The 19198-nt window shown below is 36.5% G+C and overlaps 1 protein-coding gene across 2 annotated transcripts in view; it reads right to left on the bottom strand.

The window, feature by feature from the left end:
* fam171a1 (family with sequence similarity 171 member A1) overlaps positions 1 to 15945 on the bottom strand; it is a 54937-nt gene extending 38992 nt beyond the window's left edge. For both annotated transcript variants that reach the window (XM_073926083.1, XM_001335895.7), the window contains exon 1: positions 15620 to 15945. Coding sequence is in view for 1 of the 2 variants with exons in the window: in XM_001335895.7 (XP_001335931.1) it covers positions 15620 to 15731 (112 nt within the window). In the remaining variant the exon portion in view is untranslated. The remainder of the gene's footprint in view (positions 1 to 15619) is intronic.
* Between the last annotated feature and the right edge of the window lie 3253 nt (positions 15946 to 19198).

The raw sequence follows: 19198 nt of genomic DNA, 5'->3' as shown, positions 1-19198 counted from the left end.
AATAATTTGACAGGGATGTGTGTACACATATATATGAGCAATATTACATTAGTAGCCGTTCGATATGGCTATATATCAGCACTGTTGTGAGGTGTGCACAGTGTCCCACCAGTGTCTTTATACAGCCATATCACACTGCTACGATTGTGATAGTGTTTATACAACAGTTCGACGGCATAAGTGTATGTTAAAAAAGAAAATCAAACGATTTTAGACAGTCTAAAATCTTTTTTGTATGAGGAACTACTTTTCTTTTTATTCATTCACATCTGCAGCAGAAACCGTTGCTACTTCACCAATGTCACTTTAGAGCTAGTATTTGAATGATTCTCTAGCGTAATGTCTAAAGTGATGAAAAAAAAGGTGATTCTGCTCACATTTTAGGATTAAAAGGCTGAACAGCATGAAATGCCAACAGTCTACAGAGATTTCACAGTATTTTTCTGATGCAATCGGAAGATCATAATTAACCCCCCAAAAAAGTCAAAGCAGCACAAATACTACCAGATTACTGTTGTGCTCGCGATAAGGAAAATAAAATATACTGCATAAACTGAACTAAACTGAATAAATAAAGGGAATCTAAATAACTACATTGTCACCTTAAAAGCCTCAATATTTGTTTCTTATGTTGTCCAACAGCTGCAATATTTGTCAAACTGTTGTGAGTTTATTGATCTGCTGTCATTCTAAGTGAGCGGAGTAATACACAAGAGTGAAGAGTCTATACAAGTTCTGATATTGCCGAATATTGCATGGCTATCAGCCAATCAGATTTAACAACCAGACAGAACTATTGTAAATTTTTAGTCATTTTTAGGCATATACCAGAGTCACGATGAATCTGTTTAAAGTGAACATGCAATCTCAACAGCCATCTCTGTGAACAGTCTATTTGAACAACACATTTAAGCTTAATGCTTTTAAAGCTCTGAGCTCACAGTGTCTAGGAAACCAAAATTTTATTAATTTATAATGAATCACAGTCTAGCCATAGAGACAAAGGTTGAGATCATGATTTCTTTTTCTATAGCATTATTATATTAGAACCATATGTTGTTTGCTTTTGGGATTGAGGTCTTAAAGCTGGAAACTGGCAAAAGTGATCAAAGCTTTTGTTCAAAAATCAAGAATCCACCTTGTGCTTTCTCAATTCTCAAATGTGCTTTGTGAGGAGTAAACCACCTTGAATTTTGCATTCTGGCCACGATAAGTAAGAATGTGTTTATTTTAGAGGATATATGCACACAGAGACCATCCAGAATGCTGCATTGCAGTGGAGAACAGAAAGATATGGAGTGGAAAGAAGTGGAAATCTAGAGACATAACATCTGCTCTAATATTCAAACCAAGAAAGTGAACATTTATATATTTTGTTCAATATTCTAAATCCCTGAGTGAATACATGTAGCTTTAAATGCATTCAAAATTTTAAAACGAATGACTCTATTTTAGTAGAAAAGGGTAATAAACTGACATTAATGGACAACCAACTTCTATTTACCTTAGATGGTATCATTAACCCTAAGAGCAGAGTCATGTGAGCAGTAATGAAGAGAGCAATCAGTCAATATGCTGGGTTCAAAAGCTTTAGAAAGCCTCAGGAAACCATATTATTGATTAATCTGGAAAAACAGCATTAACTAGCAAGGTTATATAGGGTTAGATTGTGCAAAAGCTGGTTTGTGCGTGTACAGAGGACAGGAATAGACCAAAATAAAAAAAAAAACGTCTCCCCTTTGATTAGCCCTACTATACTTTAGAATCAAGAGATTTGAGAATACATTTTTTAACAACAACGCAGCATTCATTTGGTGAACACACTGTACAAATGCAGGGCTCCACACGATTCCTTCATGTGGCCCCAACACAAAACAATTAAGTTAACTTAAGTTTTTTTTTTTACAAATGTAAGTGAATTGAACATAAAACAATTAAGTCGTCTCAAAAAAAAACTTAAGAATTGTGTCGTTTCAACACATTTTAATAATACTTTTGAGTGCATACACTGAACTAAAAGACCAGTACAAAAGCTTTGTAATACGACTATGTACACCCAATACAGTGACATTTTCTCAAAACATTTTAGATCTACAATTAGTACATTATTAATAAGCACTGAAAAATATAAAACTTTAGTTTAACAATAAATATACAAATATAGTATACTCTAAAATTGTACAAAAAAATAAAATCACATTTCATTCTTTTTTGTAGGGGATGAGTGCTAAAGATTCATTTGTAATTTAAATGGAAACTTTTCAAACTAAATTCTGAACAGCCATTTGGTAACTTCACATGCCACAATTTGGCCAAGCAAATTGGTACCAAACTCCAGTTTAAAATCACAGCCAAAAGCTGACAATAAAATTAACAATGTGTGGAATATATTATGTATCAGTCTCCAATGGTATCAAAATGTGGTGTCAGCCGTTTCCTCATAATCAGCATTGGAAACAAGTCAAATAACCAAACCAAACCAAAATTCAGCAGTCATTTCTCAAGTTCTTTGAGAGGACAATCGGTTCTAAAGCACATCAGAATAGTTACTGATACTAGTCAACCCTGTTTACCATTTATACTTCAATCATCTCTTCACTCTTCATTAACAGAGGCAGCATGATCACTCAGGGGTTTTGAAAACCATTTCTCCTTTGGGAAATTTGTTTCCCATCCTATGTACAAGTTGTTCTCAGTTATGAAATAAAATATACCACCATTCCAAAAACAAATTAACAAAACTATTAATAGATGATTATTATTGATATCTAAGAGAAAACACGTTTATTTTTCAGTTTTACAAATTCTAAAACATGAAACAAGCTTGTCTTTCCCTTGTGTACAAATGACTTCTCCAGATGTGCAGCAGACTGGCTGTCTCTCTCTCTATAAAAGGAGACGAACAGGCTGTGTGTGTGTGTGTATGTGTGAATGAGAAAGAAAGAGCTCCACACTCATTCAGGACGTCCAGACTCTAAATGTTAAAAGACTGCTGTTGTGTGGAGGATTATCAAGTTTCACAGGCACAAAAACAGATAAGTTGGCCCATAAAATTCTAATCAGATCTGAAAGAATTTATTTTTTTTTGGGATTCATTCCAAAACACATCTATAAACATCTTCACAACCAAAAAAAAAAAAAAAAAAAGGAATTAAAAACTCTAAGTTTTAAAAGGATGGATGCTGCTTTAAGTCATGAACTTAATTCGAACACATATAGAATGTATATAATTATTTTTATTATTATAACCATTTTATAATGAAATAATACTTTTAAGACACTTAAGTTCCAACAAGTGGAAGTAAATGTCTTCAGAAATTCATTCAATTTATAAAATCAGTAGATTCGTTTAGAATGGAGAAAATGACTCTTTTTGAAAGAGCCACTTTATTGGTTCACCCAATTGGTTCAAATACAATCACTTGACTACTCGTACTAATGCTGGGACTTTATAGGTAGATATTTTTGTTGTAAAAATTGACAAAGATATAATCAAAAAGGCGGCAACATCAAAGCTCCAAAAAATGAATAACACAAGGTGTGTAACGCCTTGAGCACACCAGCTTTTCATAAATAATAAAGAGGTGGTGTGCTCGAGGTGTTAAGCCTGGTTTTTGCTTCTGCGTCGAGTGATCGGCATGACCCACGGCACCTGCCCTGCCCATTGCTGTGCACTTTTTGGCTGTTTTCGATGGGAACTGAGTACGGTGTACTGTAGTGTTAGTAAGTTAACTACTATGAAGCGTGTTTCGGGCGGCCACTGCGATCGGATCCTATACCAGCGTTGGGTGGTTAAAATTACGGGAGTTTTCGGGATAAAAAACAAAATGGATTGGTGGCTGGAGATGGGTCTGAAATACAAGAAACTCCCAGAAAAAACAGGAGTGTTGGCAGGTATGCTCACACACACACTATGCACTGTGACTACTTCAATATTGCTGAAAAGCCATTTTACTCTGTCTCGCGCTGAACGCTGTCGACCAATTGCAACAGGCGGTCATCAGTCCATTAAGCGCAGATTAGCTTCCCGCTAAGGAGGGGTTTAGGAACAAATTAATCACTGAACGATTCATGAGAGTCGCTGCCATAATTAGGTAAAAATAAATGTATATTATAAGACAATGAAAGTGTTTTTTGACCTTGCATGCATATCAGCCTGTTGTTGGAGACCCTTAAAATCCAAATATGACACTTTTTAATGTATTATAGGGGCTCTTTAAACACTCTTAAAATGCTCACTCACAGGCCTTTAAACACTCTATTATGGTCAAAATCTGCAGTGTCCCTCTCCACAAATCTCATGTGTTTTGGATACCTGTGGATTCTAGTCAGCTAAAATCCCAATTTAACATTGCAGATTTTGCGATGTGACCACTGCGGCTGCCCCCATTGCGATATCGATGCTGAAGCAATATATTGTGCAGCCCTAGTAACAACAGCTCGTACACTAATGGACTCAATTCAGTACATCATCATGCTACAGGCTGCAGTGAGCACGCACTCTGTTTTAAAAATGCATTGCAATTCTCCTTTGAATTGATTCTGAGCTTTTTTTTTTTAAACAGTAGATGCCGCTCTAGGGTAGTTTTTAACCTTAAACACATTAACTAACGTAAAATGCTCAAGAGAAAGAGCAAATATGCATTAGGCCGAGTCAAGATTAAGGTAAACACAGTTCACTATGAATACCCTTGAAATTCGCTTAATCCTTTTTCTAACTTGATAAATTTTTTATTTTAGGATCAAATGATATTTAAAAGGAATTGGAGCAAGACAAACTAAAAACAATATTCTCTCTTGATTCCGATGCATTTTAAAAAACTCAATCAATGCAGAACAGTTTTTCGGATTTAAATACATAAGCACAGATTGCGCATACATTAGCGACGAGGGTTGGACGATGTCGATGAATTTGGCATCGTACGATGTCTAATTTGAAAAATCGCGATGGACGATGCCATCGCCGTCGTAGGCGGGGGTGGTTGTTAAATATCAATTAATTCATAACCAATTAATTAATTGTAGCCAACTGTTTTCACTACCTGACCCACATGGTCTTTGCTTTACCCATAACCAAACCATAAAGAAATAAGTTACAAACAAATTACCACCTGTCAACCACTTTTTTTTCCACGGGACTCTGGCATGAATATGCAGTGATCCATGTCATTATTATGGCTTTTCCCACAGCTGATGGAGGAGACGAGAGTTCGGTTGGAGTTTACTGTAGTGTATACATTTTCATTGTTTTCACTGCAAAATTCTCAACGCGTGCGTGGATTTAGGAGACATTTGTGCAGAATGCATCTTTGCACCTAAAAACGCCAAACTCAGCATTCAGGAACAGATTAAAACAGTTATTATGTAAACTTGCTGAAGTAAAAAGCCTGCAATGCTTGCCCCGCCTTTGTGCTCTTCTTATTGGCCCACTGCTCTAACTGAACGCTAATGATTGGTTAATATCAGCCGTCAATCACTCAGCCAATGCCTTCTGCCTTCAGATGACAGGAGCTGAAACCGTGAAAATGTGAAGCGCGGAAGATGAGAGAATGAAAATAACACTGACAGATTTACTCAGTTACTAATAATGGCATCTCTTATTAGTGATCATGGGCTGAATTTTAATCCACCATTTACACTTTTCCAAAAGTGGATAAAAGACTTCCAGTGTTTCAAGTCCGCGAGGAAAATGACTAAAGCCATTCACTGTAAAGTCTGTGGGACGGGGTTTGCAGGTAACAGCGTTTGCCACTGAATCTACACATTTTAAGCGTGAGAGGTGCTGTATAATCCTTCATTTAATCCTCACAATGCTGTCAGCTGTGCAAGTGGCAGCTATATGTAACATTTAACAAAGCTCATGAAAAGACCATTATTGCTATTAAGATGACATGCAAATGATAAGTGATATATCAATATAAATGTGGGCCGAGGCGATGGATCGCGATGCTGGCTCAGCATTGTAAAGTTTGTCTGCCATCGGCGATGGACGATGGCATAGTCTATCGCAGTGGTTCCCAACCTGGGGTCCGCGCCCCCCTAAGGGGGGCGCCAGAGTTCACAGGGGGGGCGCGGGAGAGGATAAGTATTGAGGTAGAAAAAGGCATAAAAATGGTCCACTATTATAAAGGGCTTTGCAATTAATCGAAAATCCGATTTAGATTTCGGTTTCAAACGATTATAAAAAAACATTAATCGAGATAAATGATTATTGCATCATATTTCGCCACAGTTGTACACGTGTTGCTCTTAAAAGCGCGAAAGAGCTTGTGTGTGTGTGCAGCACGATCACGCAGTCAGAAGCATGCGGCCGGTCAGCATTCACTCTCATTCACACACTGAGACGAGCAGAGGAGCGCAGACATCTAAAGTCATCTTAACGTGAACGCTTTAATGGTCAAATAGGTGTCAAAACGCGGTGTTTAGTGATTATTTACATTAACCCTCATTTGTGTAATAAACAAAAGAGTTGAGGATCAAAAGACGTGAAAGAGAAACCATTAAAGATACAGCGCGCTATAATCCTTCTGCCGCCTGTTTTTATTATTATTAAACAAACATAACGAGAAAACCTTTGCTGCTCTTGACTGAAGGAATGCTGTAGCTAAAGTGTTTTTCTTACAGTGAAGATGCTTAAAGCACAGTTTGTTTCATATTTTATTCTATTGTATTTATTTCTCTGCAGGGTGGAAAATAACTGTATGTATACAGTTGAAGTCAGAATTATTAGCCCTCTTGAATATTAGCAAACCTTTTCCTGCCCAATTTATGTTTCATGGAAAGAATATTTTATTAACTTATTTCTGAACATAATAGTTTTGATATCTCATTTCTAATTACTGATTTCTTTTTGTCTTTGCTATGATGACAGCACATAATATTTTACTAGATATTTTTCAAAATACAAGCATTCAGATTAAAGTGCAGTTCAAAGGCTTAATTAGAGTAATAAGGCAAGTCATTATAACGCTAGTTTATTCTGCAGACAATCAAAAATATATATTGCTTAAGGGGGCTAATAATATTGACCTTAAATTGGTTTCAAAATATTTAAACCTGTCTTTATTCTAGCTAAAATAAAACAAATAGAAGAAAAAATATTATAGGAAATACTATTAAAATTCCTTGCTCTGTTAAACATAATTTGGGAAATATTTATAAAAAAAATATCTCAGGAGCGCTAATAATTTTGACTTTAACTGGCAATGGTTTTGAATAATCGTGATTACAATTATGACCAAAATAATCGGGATTATGATTTTTCCCAAAATCGAGCAGCCCAAAAAATAAAAAATAATCTAAACACATGCTTAAAATTCCAACATAATAGTGAAAATAATTAAAATAAATAACTTTAAATAATTATTTAAATTTTGCTCACTCGGGCAATCTGCTTGTCAACGTGTCGTAAAGGCAAAATCAAAACAAAAATGGCAGACAAACGTAAATGCTGTGATTCTTCAGAGGCGAAGAAAAAGATTAGACAGTATGACAAAGCCTACCTAAATTTTGGTTTTATTGAAGGCCAAGACAAGTTAAAACTGATTAATTAATATTTTCTATACATATTACTATATATTAATATTACACAAACACACACACACACACACACACATATATATATATACACAGTACATATGTGTGTGCGTGTGTGCGTGTGTATTTATATGGTGGGGGGGCTCCAATGTTTGTATATGTTTATGGGGGGGCCCCAAAGAAAAAGGTTGGGAACCACTGGTCTATCGGCAAAACCCTATTAGCGACTAAACATATTGGGGTGGTTTCCCGGACCAAGATTAAATTAAGACAGGAGTAGACCTTTATCTAGAATAGTTAATCATGCTTTAAAAAATGGCTTTCTAAAACACAGATTAAGTGCAGATTACCAACACCTGGACTATGGAGTCCTCTACTAAAATACACTCGATTAATTTAATACCACCTGTGCTAATCAGGATTGACTGGATTGAGGTTGCCTATAAAACATGGAATTAACCAAGAAGGTTTAAATTGTATGCAACTGAGAAGCAAATGGCAATGGACATTGAAAAGAGAGTACGTTGAAAGAACTTTTCTGAACATGAGAAAACTCTTTTAAAGCAAATAGTTTCAAGACATCCTGTTATTGAAGATAAACTGCACACATCAGCTGTTGAATTAAAGAAGAGGAATGCCTGGACATCTATTTGTAATGAATTTAATGCAAATGAACACACATCTACAAGAACAATTCAACAACTTCAGGTAAGAATCATTAGGTTTATTACAGCCTTTTAAAGTCACAGTTGTATTTATAATAGTTATTAAATACAGGTGTTGTGGAAAAATATCAAAATAAACCTAAAAAAAACTGTTGCTGAAGCTCGAAGAGAGAGGTTTAAGACTGGCGGAGGACCTGCAAATAAAGACTGTGATGTGTTGGATGAGTTACTGACCGGAATACTGGAGAATCAGCAACCTTTGAAGAACATACCAGATGATGACCATCTGGACAGTTCAGATGATGGATCACATGCACTTGTATTAAGTATTTGAATTTGATTTTAGCTTTTGTTTCTCTCCTCTCAAACTTCTATTTGCTTTTGTCGTATGATTTGAAACATTTTCCCATTTAATCTGTATTTATTTTTTTAAGGTCAAAACCGAACTGAAGAATTGGAAAGCAAGGGTGCTTGCTTCTGATCCTCAGAAGCAAGGGTGTCAATGTCTGCCAGTGCTGGTAACCAGAAGAAAAGACTCACTGTTCATGAAAAATTGGCTATTTGATTTTCATGAACATAAGTTGAAATATCTTAAGGATTAGCATGAAATGAAGATGAAGATACTACAAGTAGAACTGGAGATAAAGATGAAGGAGAGAGAGATGCAACAGGCTTAAATGTCACATCAGTACATGAATCTGTTAAATAAATATTGTTCTATTAGAAAAGATGGATGTTGTGGTGGTTTTAGTAACATACCAGACCAAAAAGTTGTAAACTTTTAAAAAATATTTAGTTTTATTACATGTATCAGGTCTGAACAGAGGGTTGAAAGATAATGTAAACACATCTATTTAAAGTGGCACAATGCAAAAGCATCCCTGTATGCAAGTCCTTCTCTGTAGTTTGTTGTAAATGGTGGCACATCTGGATTGTCATCCTCTTCTATTGGGGGATCTGGGCATCCCTGCTTTTTTAGGTAGTTGTGAAGAACAGCTGTTGCAATGATGACAGTGCAGCATCTACTTGGTTTGAATCTGAGTGTTTTCCTAAGGCACTGAAAACGACTCTTCCAAATGTAACGGAGGCCAGCTAGTGTGTGCCGTGCAGGTAAAAGCGCTGATCATCATTGACATTAGGTAATCCATGTGTCCTCCAAACAAAATTAATCTGAAGTTAGACCTGCCTCCCAGTAGGTTTAATTTAAGCCTCAATGTAGTCCTGAAGTTGCTCTAGTCTTCCTCTGGGAAATTAGCCTATTAAATTCTGGACTAGACTAAGTCTTGGACTTATTAAAACCATGACAGAGAAAGCACATTTATGTTAGTCTGATTTAAATGGCCATTTTAGTCTAGGACTATGCTTAATCTTGGTCCGGGAAACCACCCCGTAGTGTTAGAATTCAGGCAAACAAATCAAATTACTTCATTTAAATGTGAATATTATTTTTTTATCATGCCTAGTGATAACAACCACACCCAAAGCAAGCCCAACAGTCCTGTAAATCTGCATTTAAGTCAGATATAAAACTCTCAAAGCCTTTATAAGATGCAGATTAACTAGGCCCGTGCACTGTAGAGTGAAATAAAAGTCCACCATCTCAGTCTGCAAGACTTGAGGGAAGAGAAATTGAGAGAATGAGAGCTGCCTGACCGGCTCACCCAAGGGAGATGGTCTGGTTTGGGTAATCAGAGATGGGAAAAATGTCTGAGTGTTCAGTGAAAACATGACCCTATAAAAAATTAAGCACAACAGGGGTCCCCAGCTTGCTGAAAATGCTTTGAAACGCAAGAGGCAAACAAATAGATCCCAGGCCCACAGCAATATACAAAACCCAAACAAAATGCTTTACTGCTAATTAATAAGGAGGCACCACCAGAGTTATTCTCTTTATCAGCCTTTATGAGGCTCACAAGCTCTTAAAAACATGCTTGGTTTCCTAAGACCCATTGTTCTTAGTCCCTAGAAGCAGGAAACTGTTAGGAGTCCATTTAGTCTGTGTTTTGGTTGCATGTGTGACAACAGACTACTGCTTACAGTAAATGTCTGACTGTTGGCATGAACAATAAGGGCAATATGGGGGCTATGCAAAAACAAACAAACTGTTATTTGTTTATGCAACCGGTTTATTATTTGACTGCACCATACAAACACTTATATATGGTTTACAAAAACTCTCAATTGGAGTCTAACCAATATATTTAAAACTCTCTCTGCAAACAAAAGTAAGCAGGAATTTACCACGTCGATACGGGCATAAACAGTGTTCAGCACAATAGAGTACACCCCATTTTGAAAATGAATATTTGTATCCATTTCTCAGTGAACATAGGCAATGTATTTTGCTGCATTTAAACAAAACAGATTTATTAAACTGATATATTTATTTAAATATTATTTTAGAACTAGCTGCATAACGTGTGAGAGTGTTGCTGTTGATATTAACATCATTTTAAAAGTCATACAGCACCGGATAACTCAAAACAGCAAAAGTCTCCTTTAAAAGTCTCCGTAGTTGACAACACAAATACTGCTGTCACCTCGACGGAAACCCCACCTCTGCTTTCATTTGAGTGGAGAATGAAAAAGACACGACTGACATAACGTGCCTTTACCGCTCAGAGTTGACTTTTTTTTCAACTGATTGCACAGCGCACAACTGCAAAAACGCAAGGCTCAGCAGGGCGTAAAAGCAGTGCGCACAATGCAAGCAAACGTTAGTAAATCATTTAAAACAGGTGCCTTTATCGCTAAAAGCGTGTTCGGTGTGATTAGCCTCTTACTCTACACCCCTGATTCTACCCTATACCTTATGGTCCGTTTCCACTGAGCGGTACGTTACGGTATGGTTTTCGGCATCCTTTCGAAAGGGTACCAAACACAAAAAAAGGTCCTAAAAGGTGGAGCTACACGTGCAGCTAAATGCTAATTGGTTAAAGAGATACGTCACAAGCTCATGGAGCTAGACAGAATGAAAACAAAGGAACCGCCATGTTCTAATACACAGCCGAGAGATTACATGGAAATTATATGATAACAAGCCATGGACGACCCGAGCTCAAACGAACTTTGTCATTGTCTTGATAAACAGCCACAAAGAGCCTGTCAAAAAGTCAGAGCGGTTTCACTTTCTTACGGGAGCTCGCGATCGCGTCCAAGTTATATTTGATATAACGAACTTTAAAAGCTGATGATAATAACGTGTGCGTGATTATTGGTGCCTCCGTCATCTGATACATTCGGAGAGAAAAGGACAAACGCGAGAGTGAAGTGCAAAAAAAGGAGAAGCCTGACAAAACACAGGATCAACATTGTTTCCGCAAACTGAATCACAAACAAACTGCCATGTTTATCTTCGCCTTTTGGACTATTATGAACTGGGAATGACAGAATTACTCTCTAACAGAGTTTACATGTGCTGGTGAAGATTACAGACACAGATGAAAGGTTTGCCCTAACTGTGAGCTATATTGCGTGTGTTTTTAAACTCAAATAAGGACTAAATGTCTTTGGTGTGTAGTTTTTCTGTAATTGGTAATATATAGGAGACTGTAAGGGTCTGTATGTGTTTGTATACGTTTTATTTATATATTTATTTTATATAGTTGCAGATGTTACAGTAGGCTATTTTGCAATATCATTGATCTGCAGTTATAATCAAATCCTGTTCATAAACAAGTTAGTAATAAACATTTATAAACAAGTATTTATGTGTGTAAAGCATCTCTTTTGTGCGAAGTGCTTCTCATATGATTTGTGAACGACCTGTACAGCTTTACTGTTGACATTTATTTGAGCGAGAATGATGTCGACCGAAACTCTCTTTTGTACACCACGCCCACCAAAAGGGTACCCTTGTTAGAGGAAATGCAAGCCTGATAAAGGTGACCCGTACCGAACCGTACCGTACCAGTCAGTGGAAACGAGCCATAAACCTATTACCATTCTAACTATTAATAATCAGCTAAATAGGAGTTTATTAAGCAAGAAGCCTTAGTTAATGGTTTGATAATAGTGTGAATTGTACACAAAAATAAAGTGGTGATCATATATAATAAAAGTAAAAACCTGCCTAATGAAAACCAAATTAAAAACAGTCAATTTGGCATCAGGAAAAGCTGTCATGACAGATTTTAGTAATATTTTAGAAGCTCTCATTTGTTAGGAAACTCAGTTAAAATTAACGAATGACAATCAAATTACAGGACATTTGTTCGTCTTTATTATTAGTTTGTTTTAATATTAGTGTTTACAATTAATACATATTTCAGCTTAGAAGTTAACATTGATTAATACACTGTGAACCATCATGAACATTTACATGAACTAGCTCTAAAAAGGTATTATAGACGCTGCAAAAATAGATTGTTAATTCATGTTACTTTTTTCTTCATTTATTTCCTTACATTTGTTATTCGTGATTTAAATTTCACAATTTCTAATAAAACCAGTATTTTCAATAGAGTTTCTTTTATTTAATTTGAAAAGAGTCAAAATTCAGCCAGTAAGATTTAAGAAAGCAGCATGGCAAAAAAGATTTCCAGGCCTGAATATACTGTGTCAAGACCTCACATGCAGACACAGCAATCTCTTTTCAGATCCTGGTGATGAGGAAGTGGCACAGCCTGGACAAAAGGCAGGAAAGCCCTGTTTTGCATACTCAAAGCGTACTCTGTGCCAGTCTAATGTCTTGGGAACAGAAGCGGATCAGACCCATCTGTGCTGCCACTGCTCATCAGCAGGAGCCAGAAGGGGGGAGAACATGGGGGGGATTCCTTATATTATGGAAGTCTTCGCCAAAGTGACAGTCAAGAGGTGAGCTACAGTCATTGCAGCCAGTAAATTTAAAAAGTGAAATCTTCATCTTTGAAGCTTTGACCTGCTATCTGGATTATGTAAATGTCAAATGTGAACTTCTGGTTCTATGTAAATGGCTTTTTCGATTTCATTCCTCACCCAACAAGCTGATATCTTAATGCACAGACACTTAACACTGCATTAGCCACATCATTTAGACCGTAACAGTCTGGAAATAGTCAGAAGCCAGAAATAATCTCATAATAAAACTATCACAGCAACCACTTGCATTTAAATTTCAGCAAGATCATTGAAATGGTCTAAATGGATATTTGTCACATCTTTTAGTAAAGGAGAAAACCATATTTAATCATTTTAAGATGATGAGCAAATAAATAAATAAAACTATAGCCAGATCCATTTGCTGTTTTGGAATAACTAGCACTAGATTAACATTGTGAACTAATATAATAAGCAAAATGTTGATAAATGTAAAAGTACTTGTACAGCATTTATTAATTATAGCTCAACATTAACAAAGGAATCCGGCTATCAAAATCCAAAGTTGTGCTTTTTTATTTTTAGTTAATGCACCGGGTTAAAACAACCAACAATGAATGACTTAATGTTACCTACGACTAATAAATACTGTAATAAATGCAGTAAGGCTGGGCGATTTTAACTTGATTATGATTAATGAACAAAATTTTTATTTATTTAGTTTTTGCCCTCATAATTCACTGACAAGTATTGTACAGTAAATGCTAAATGCAGTGTTCATTTTTTGTTCATATTAGCAAATATATTGAGTAACATTAACAGAACCTTGCATTTTATGTAATCTATTAATCAACATTAATCATAAATAAGATATTTAGAAAATAATCATCAACAATTTTTGTCATATTATCACAGTTCATCTTTATTTTGTATTCATGCAATTTTAAACAGCAACTTTAAGTGCATTTAAAAACAAGACAACATATCTGGATAAATGTAACGAGTCTATTTGATATAAAAGACAAAACAGACATTAGGCCTGCACGATTAATCGAATTTGCACCGAAATAGCAATTTGAAAGGTGCGATTTTCAAATCGCAAAAGCCGGGATTATTTTGATTATTACTATGGCGAGGGAGGTGAGCACGAGTAATTAAAACAATCCAACAAATGTTTTTTTAAAAAGCACACAACTGTTACAGCAGAACCTACGAGCCCCTATTCATTACAACGGATAAAATAAAAAGCTGTGAACTCTCTGCTCTCCTTCTCTCTCACTGTGTGTGTGTGTGTGTGTGTGTGTGTGTGTGTGTGTGTGTGTGTGTGTGTAAAGGTTTTTATATCAATATATAAGATTTTATATATCATTTATTTGGTAGAATTTAAAATAGTGTGGGTATTTTCTTTTTTTTCTTTATTGGAAAAATGGATTTAAATAAACAGTAGCATAGCATTCTTTGTGATTATGCTTGGTCTTTCTTTGGTGTTCTTAAAACCACCACATCAAACCTGCAGCAATTACATTTTTTTCTAAAACCGGGCCTAACAGACATAGCTAATAAGTTAATGAAACAGACTCCTGTTATGAAGATGAATGCCAGAAATGGCACTAGAAAACAACTCCATGTGGCAAATATTGGCACTTAATGAAAAGTAGCCTGACATACGTGTGTGTGTGTGCGCGTGCGCATATTAGTTTTAGACAACCTAATACTAATGCATTAACTTCAGAAGAGCTAAGAAACTACTGAGGTAAAGCAGGTTTTATATTCACACATTCGTTCAATAACAACTTGTGACATTCTCTCTATATTGTTTACCATGGTACTTTATATATTTGGTCTAAAGTCACATGTAAATATGACTTAAAAACAACATTAGCACCATTTACTTGACTGTGAACAATGTTGTACTTCGACAGTCATTGACTGTTATTATGATTTCCATGTTTAGCATTGGCAAAGAATACTTTTCTGAAATTAATTTGGGGGAATGAAAGGGAAAGGCTTGAATGTGTGAATATAAAACCAACTTTACCTTAATTAAGAAACTTATATTCTATGAAATAACTGAAGCAAACAATTCCGACAACCCATTTCATGGAAAAGCTCTAGATTTCCAGATTTCTAAACAACTAAAATGAAGTCAAGACAAATATTGGAATATTAAATTATATCTAAAAAACAAACTAGGGTCCAACAGACAGAAACATAACATTGCTCCAACCTAAAATAATGACATTTCTGTGCCTCATAGTTGAACAGCTTTGGAAGCTGCAGTGATGCTTGTTGCAAAGACAGGCATCACAAAAATGAGATCCGATTTCAAACAGATGGTTTGAGGTTTACAAAACAGCAGAGCAACTGAACCACGTAAGTTTAACACAGTTTGCGCTGTTTAAACACTAATTTGTGGAAAAAACTATGTAATTCATAAAACATACATTCTTTGCTCATAAAACATGTACACACTGCGTTATAATATGCTAAGGTTGCTAGCTGTTAGCACTGGGAATGAAATTTAGGAAGTCCAAGCAAAGCTCCCCAAATGTCTACCAAAATTCCCATAAACATGAGCAGAAGTGGTGTGTTTGCAGGTGTTGTCTCGGCGCGTCTCTTACCTTTGGCATCGCTGCTCTCCTGCAGTGTTTTAGCGGTCGTCGTCCATAAAGCGCATCCCAGCAGGCAGAGCACAATCACGGCAGACCTGCGGCTCCTGTCCGCCCCTCGCATTATTGCTGCTCACGGTTACAGTTTCGTCAACAATGCGGCTTTTTTATGCGGCAGGGGTATTTTGAAACTCGTAGCAGCTGAGGTTCCCTGCCATAATTTGGTGTTTTAGCAAGTGTGCTCATGTCATTGAACACCGAAGGGCGATCAGAAAACCCCTCCGCTCAGCATCTCCGCGTTGCCGCTGTTTTTTCCCCCCAACTCGACTCGAAACAACGGCAGAAAGCCAGTCAACTCCACCAATTTAACCACTTCCATGCCGAGCACAGATGGTGCTGGTCAGAAAGATGGATTAGGCCGCCATCTACTGTCCGATACTGTATTTTACATTGAAAAAAATCTTTTTTCACAGAACAGAACTTTTTTTTTTAGTCTCATTGGACAGTGCGGTGTTATTTATGTTATTATCATCATCACAAAGTTGCTTTATATTTCTGAGGGCAATGCTAACTTTTAACTTTATAGCATAGCCTGTTTTTCAGCCAATGATAAACTTCCGGTGAAAGCTTAATGTGGCTATTTTCAATTTCCTTTTATAGTATCGATGTTGCACTGTAATAAAAATACATTCAGTTGAATAGACTAGCTTTTATTTAGTTGTTTAAGCGTAAAACGAGATGAAAGACTGTAAATTCTAGCACAGCCGGGAGCAGCAGACTAACGCAGAAACTCCATTGAAAAGACTGGGGTAAATTGTCATATTTTAAAGGGGAAATGGAATTTGATGTTGTGCTTCTTTTTCGGTCTGAGACCCACTTTATATTGTATATATCAGGGAGTGGAGATCACTAATTTGTAAAGAAATCAGACCTTACACGTGGCAATTTTATAATGGAAAGGCTGGCTGGCTGAAATTAAATGTCTGTGTGGACAAAGCCCATTCATTGCTATATTAAAACACAGCCATTTTGACTGATTTGTTTAGCATTTCTGTTGTTTTGTTAAGTATTGCTCTTCCTTCATTCATTCATTTTCTTTTCGGCTTAGTGCCTTTATTACTCTGGGGTTGCCACAGCGGAATGAACGCCAACTCATCCAGCATTTTTTTTTAACGCAGCGGATGCCCTTCCAGCTGCAACCCATCACTGGGAAACATATATACACACTCAAAACATAAATTCACAGAGTATATGGTATATGTTAACATCATTTTGAAACATCTCTTTATATTTTTTCAAAACAACTAACCACAGAGTTATGGGATCAGAAAAATATCAATCTATAAACATTTTTAGTGTTTTAAATGAGGACAATAAACATGCGTTAATGGATGTGACTAAAAAAGTTAGTAAGTTTGCAGTATATAACATACTTTGTAGAATTTCTGTAAATTAAACTTCACAACCCCCCAAAAATAATGGCAATCAAAAGGATAAGAGTTGGCTCACTATAAAACAAAAATGATTGATTTTATTTTATTTGAAGTTTTTTGCATTTATGAGGAAAAAGCTCCATTATGAATGTGACAGATGTGAAATAATTTAGAATAACAACAAAACAACAGTAAATAGCGCTATTCTGCCTATAGCCTGCTTTACTGAGGTGAAGTTGGTTTTATATTCACATTGGTTCATTTTTGAACAACGACTACCTGTGACACACATTCCCTTCATTGTTTACCATGCTATTTTCAATATTCGGTCTGAAATAGCATGCAAGTATGGCTTAGCAATAAGTGTAATTCCTGCACGCCACCGGCCAATCACTAAGCATACAGTAGTCGGTTTAGTGCAAAGCTCTTGAGAGAGTGTGACTGATGACTGAGACTGATTAGAGAGTGATGACAAGTTTTGCTTGCCAACTACATAACTGAAAACGTGCTAGATATAATACAGTTTTTGTTCAGAATTGTAGTATTATAAACTACTATAAAGTTTTCTAATTGGTGGATGACATGATCTAGTGCAGGGGTGTCAAACTCAATTCCTGGAGGGCCGAAGCCGTGCACAGTTCAGTTCCAACCCTGCTCCAACACACTTACCTGTAGGTTTCAAACAAGCCTGAAGGACTCAATTAGTTTGATCAGGTGTGTTTAATTAGGGTTGGAACTAAACTGTGCAGAGCTGCGGCCCTTTTGGAACTGAGTTTGACACCTGCGATCTAGTGGGTCTCTGTCATCTTTAATGTGCACGTTCATGATTTCAGGAGGCGTAGATTTGGACGACGGAGGAGTGACTGTGTTTGAAAGATATTATGCTAGCCTAACTGGTTAGCATTTAGGCAGATCACCTACTGCTTCTTTAACCTAGTTAAACATTTAAAGGAATAGCTCAACCAAAAAAAATAATCTGTCATCATATACACAGCATTTAGCTGTTATAAACCAGTCTGACTTTGTTTCTTCGGGTTGAACAGAAAAGAAGATGTTTGGAAGAATGTTAAAACCTGTAAGCACACTTTGGAACACTTTCAACTCTTTTGAAGCAGACAGTTAAGCAGATAAACACAAAACACTGTTTTTCTTTTTTGTTCAACACAACTTTATTGAATTTTAAACTTTTCACGGCTCCCATAATAAAATATGACGGTTTTCTCCCCGTATTGCAGCTTGGGCCTTGGAGGCAGATCTGGTGTTGTTTCGCATTTGCAGCTTCTTCTGTATTCTGTACTTTGTCATGTTCTCCTCTTTCAAACTTAAAGTTTTTTCTTGTCCACCTCATCATGCTAATCTTCTTCGCCCTCTCCTTCCTTACTAATTCAATTGTTGTCTCTTTCTCCTCCATGCTCTTTTCTACCTCCTCACTTTCCTTTTCTTTCGTCTCCTCCTCCGCCCTGCAGTTTTTCCTTGGCCTCCTCTCATCCTCCTCTTCTTCTCCACTTTCTCTTTCTCCATGTACTCCTCCTCCTCCTCTCCAATGTACTATATCTCCTTCTCATTTTTCTTCTCTCCTTCCATCTTGTCCTCCTCCACCACACTTTTCATCTTCTCCTCCTCCTCCTTCATTTTCCTCTGGCAACCGGCTGCTTATCTTTTTCTTTTCTTTTCCCCCTCCAGTGTCTTCTCTTCCTTTGTATTATTGATACCTTTCTCCGTCATCACCTCCTCCTTCTCTACCACCTTCTTCTTCTGCATTATCTCGTTCCCTTTTTCCTTTTTCACCACCATCTTTTCATAGATCTTATGTGTGTTAAAAGACAAACGATTGCAGTTTGCACATAGTACACAGTTATTTTCAAGGAGACGTTAAACTCCAGATAAGGGGGAGTAAAAATACAGTTTATTCATAACATTGTAGTTAGAGTTGAGTATAGTTTGGGGTTATTTCGATACTGGTGCGAAATCGATACTTTTAAAATGGTGCCAAAACAGTGTCTGAACCAATACGTAAGAGCCACAAAATTATGATGAATGACTTTAGAAAAATCTTTTATTTAACCAAAAATATTCATTCATTTTCTTGTCGGCTTAGTCCCTTTATTAATCCGGGGTCACCACAGCGGAATAAACCACCAACTTATCCAGCAAGTTT

This window comes from Danio rerio, chromosome 16 (assembly GCF_049306965.1).
Source record: "Danio rerio strain Tuebingen ecotype United States chromosome 16, GRCz12tu, whole genome shotgun sequence".
Classification (NCBI taxonomy): Eukaryota; Metazoa; Chordata; class Actinopteri; order Cypriniformes; family Danionidae; genus Danio; species Danio rerio.
This window is presented reverse-complemented; position numbering and strand designations above follow the sequence as displayed.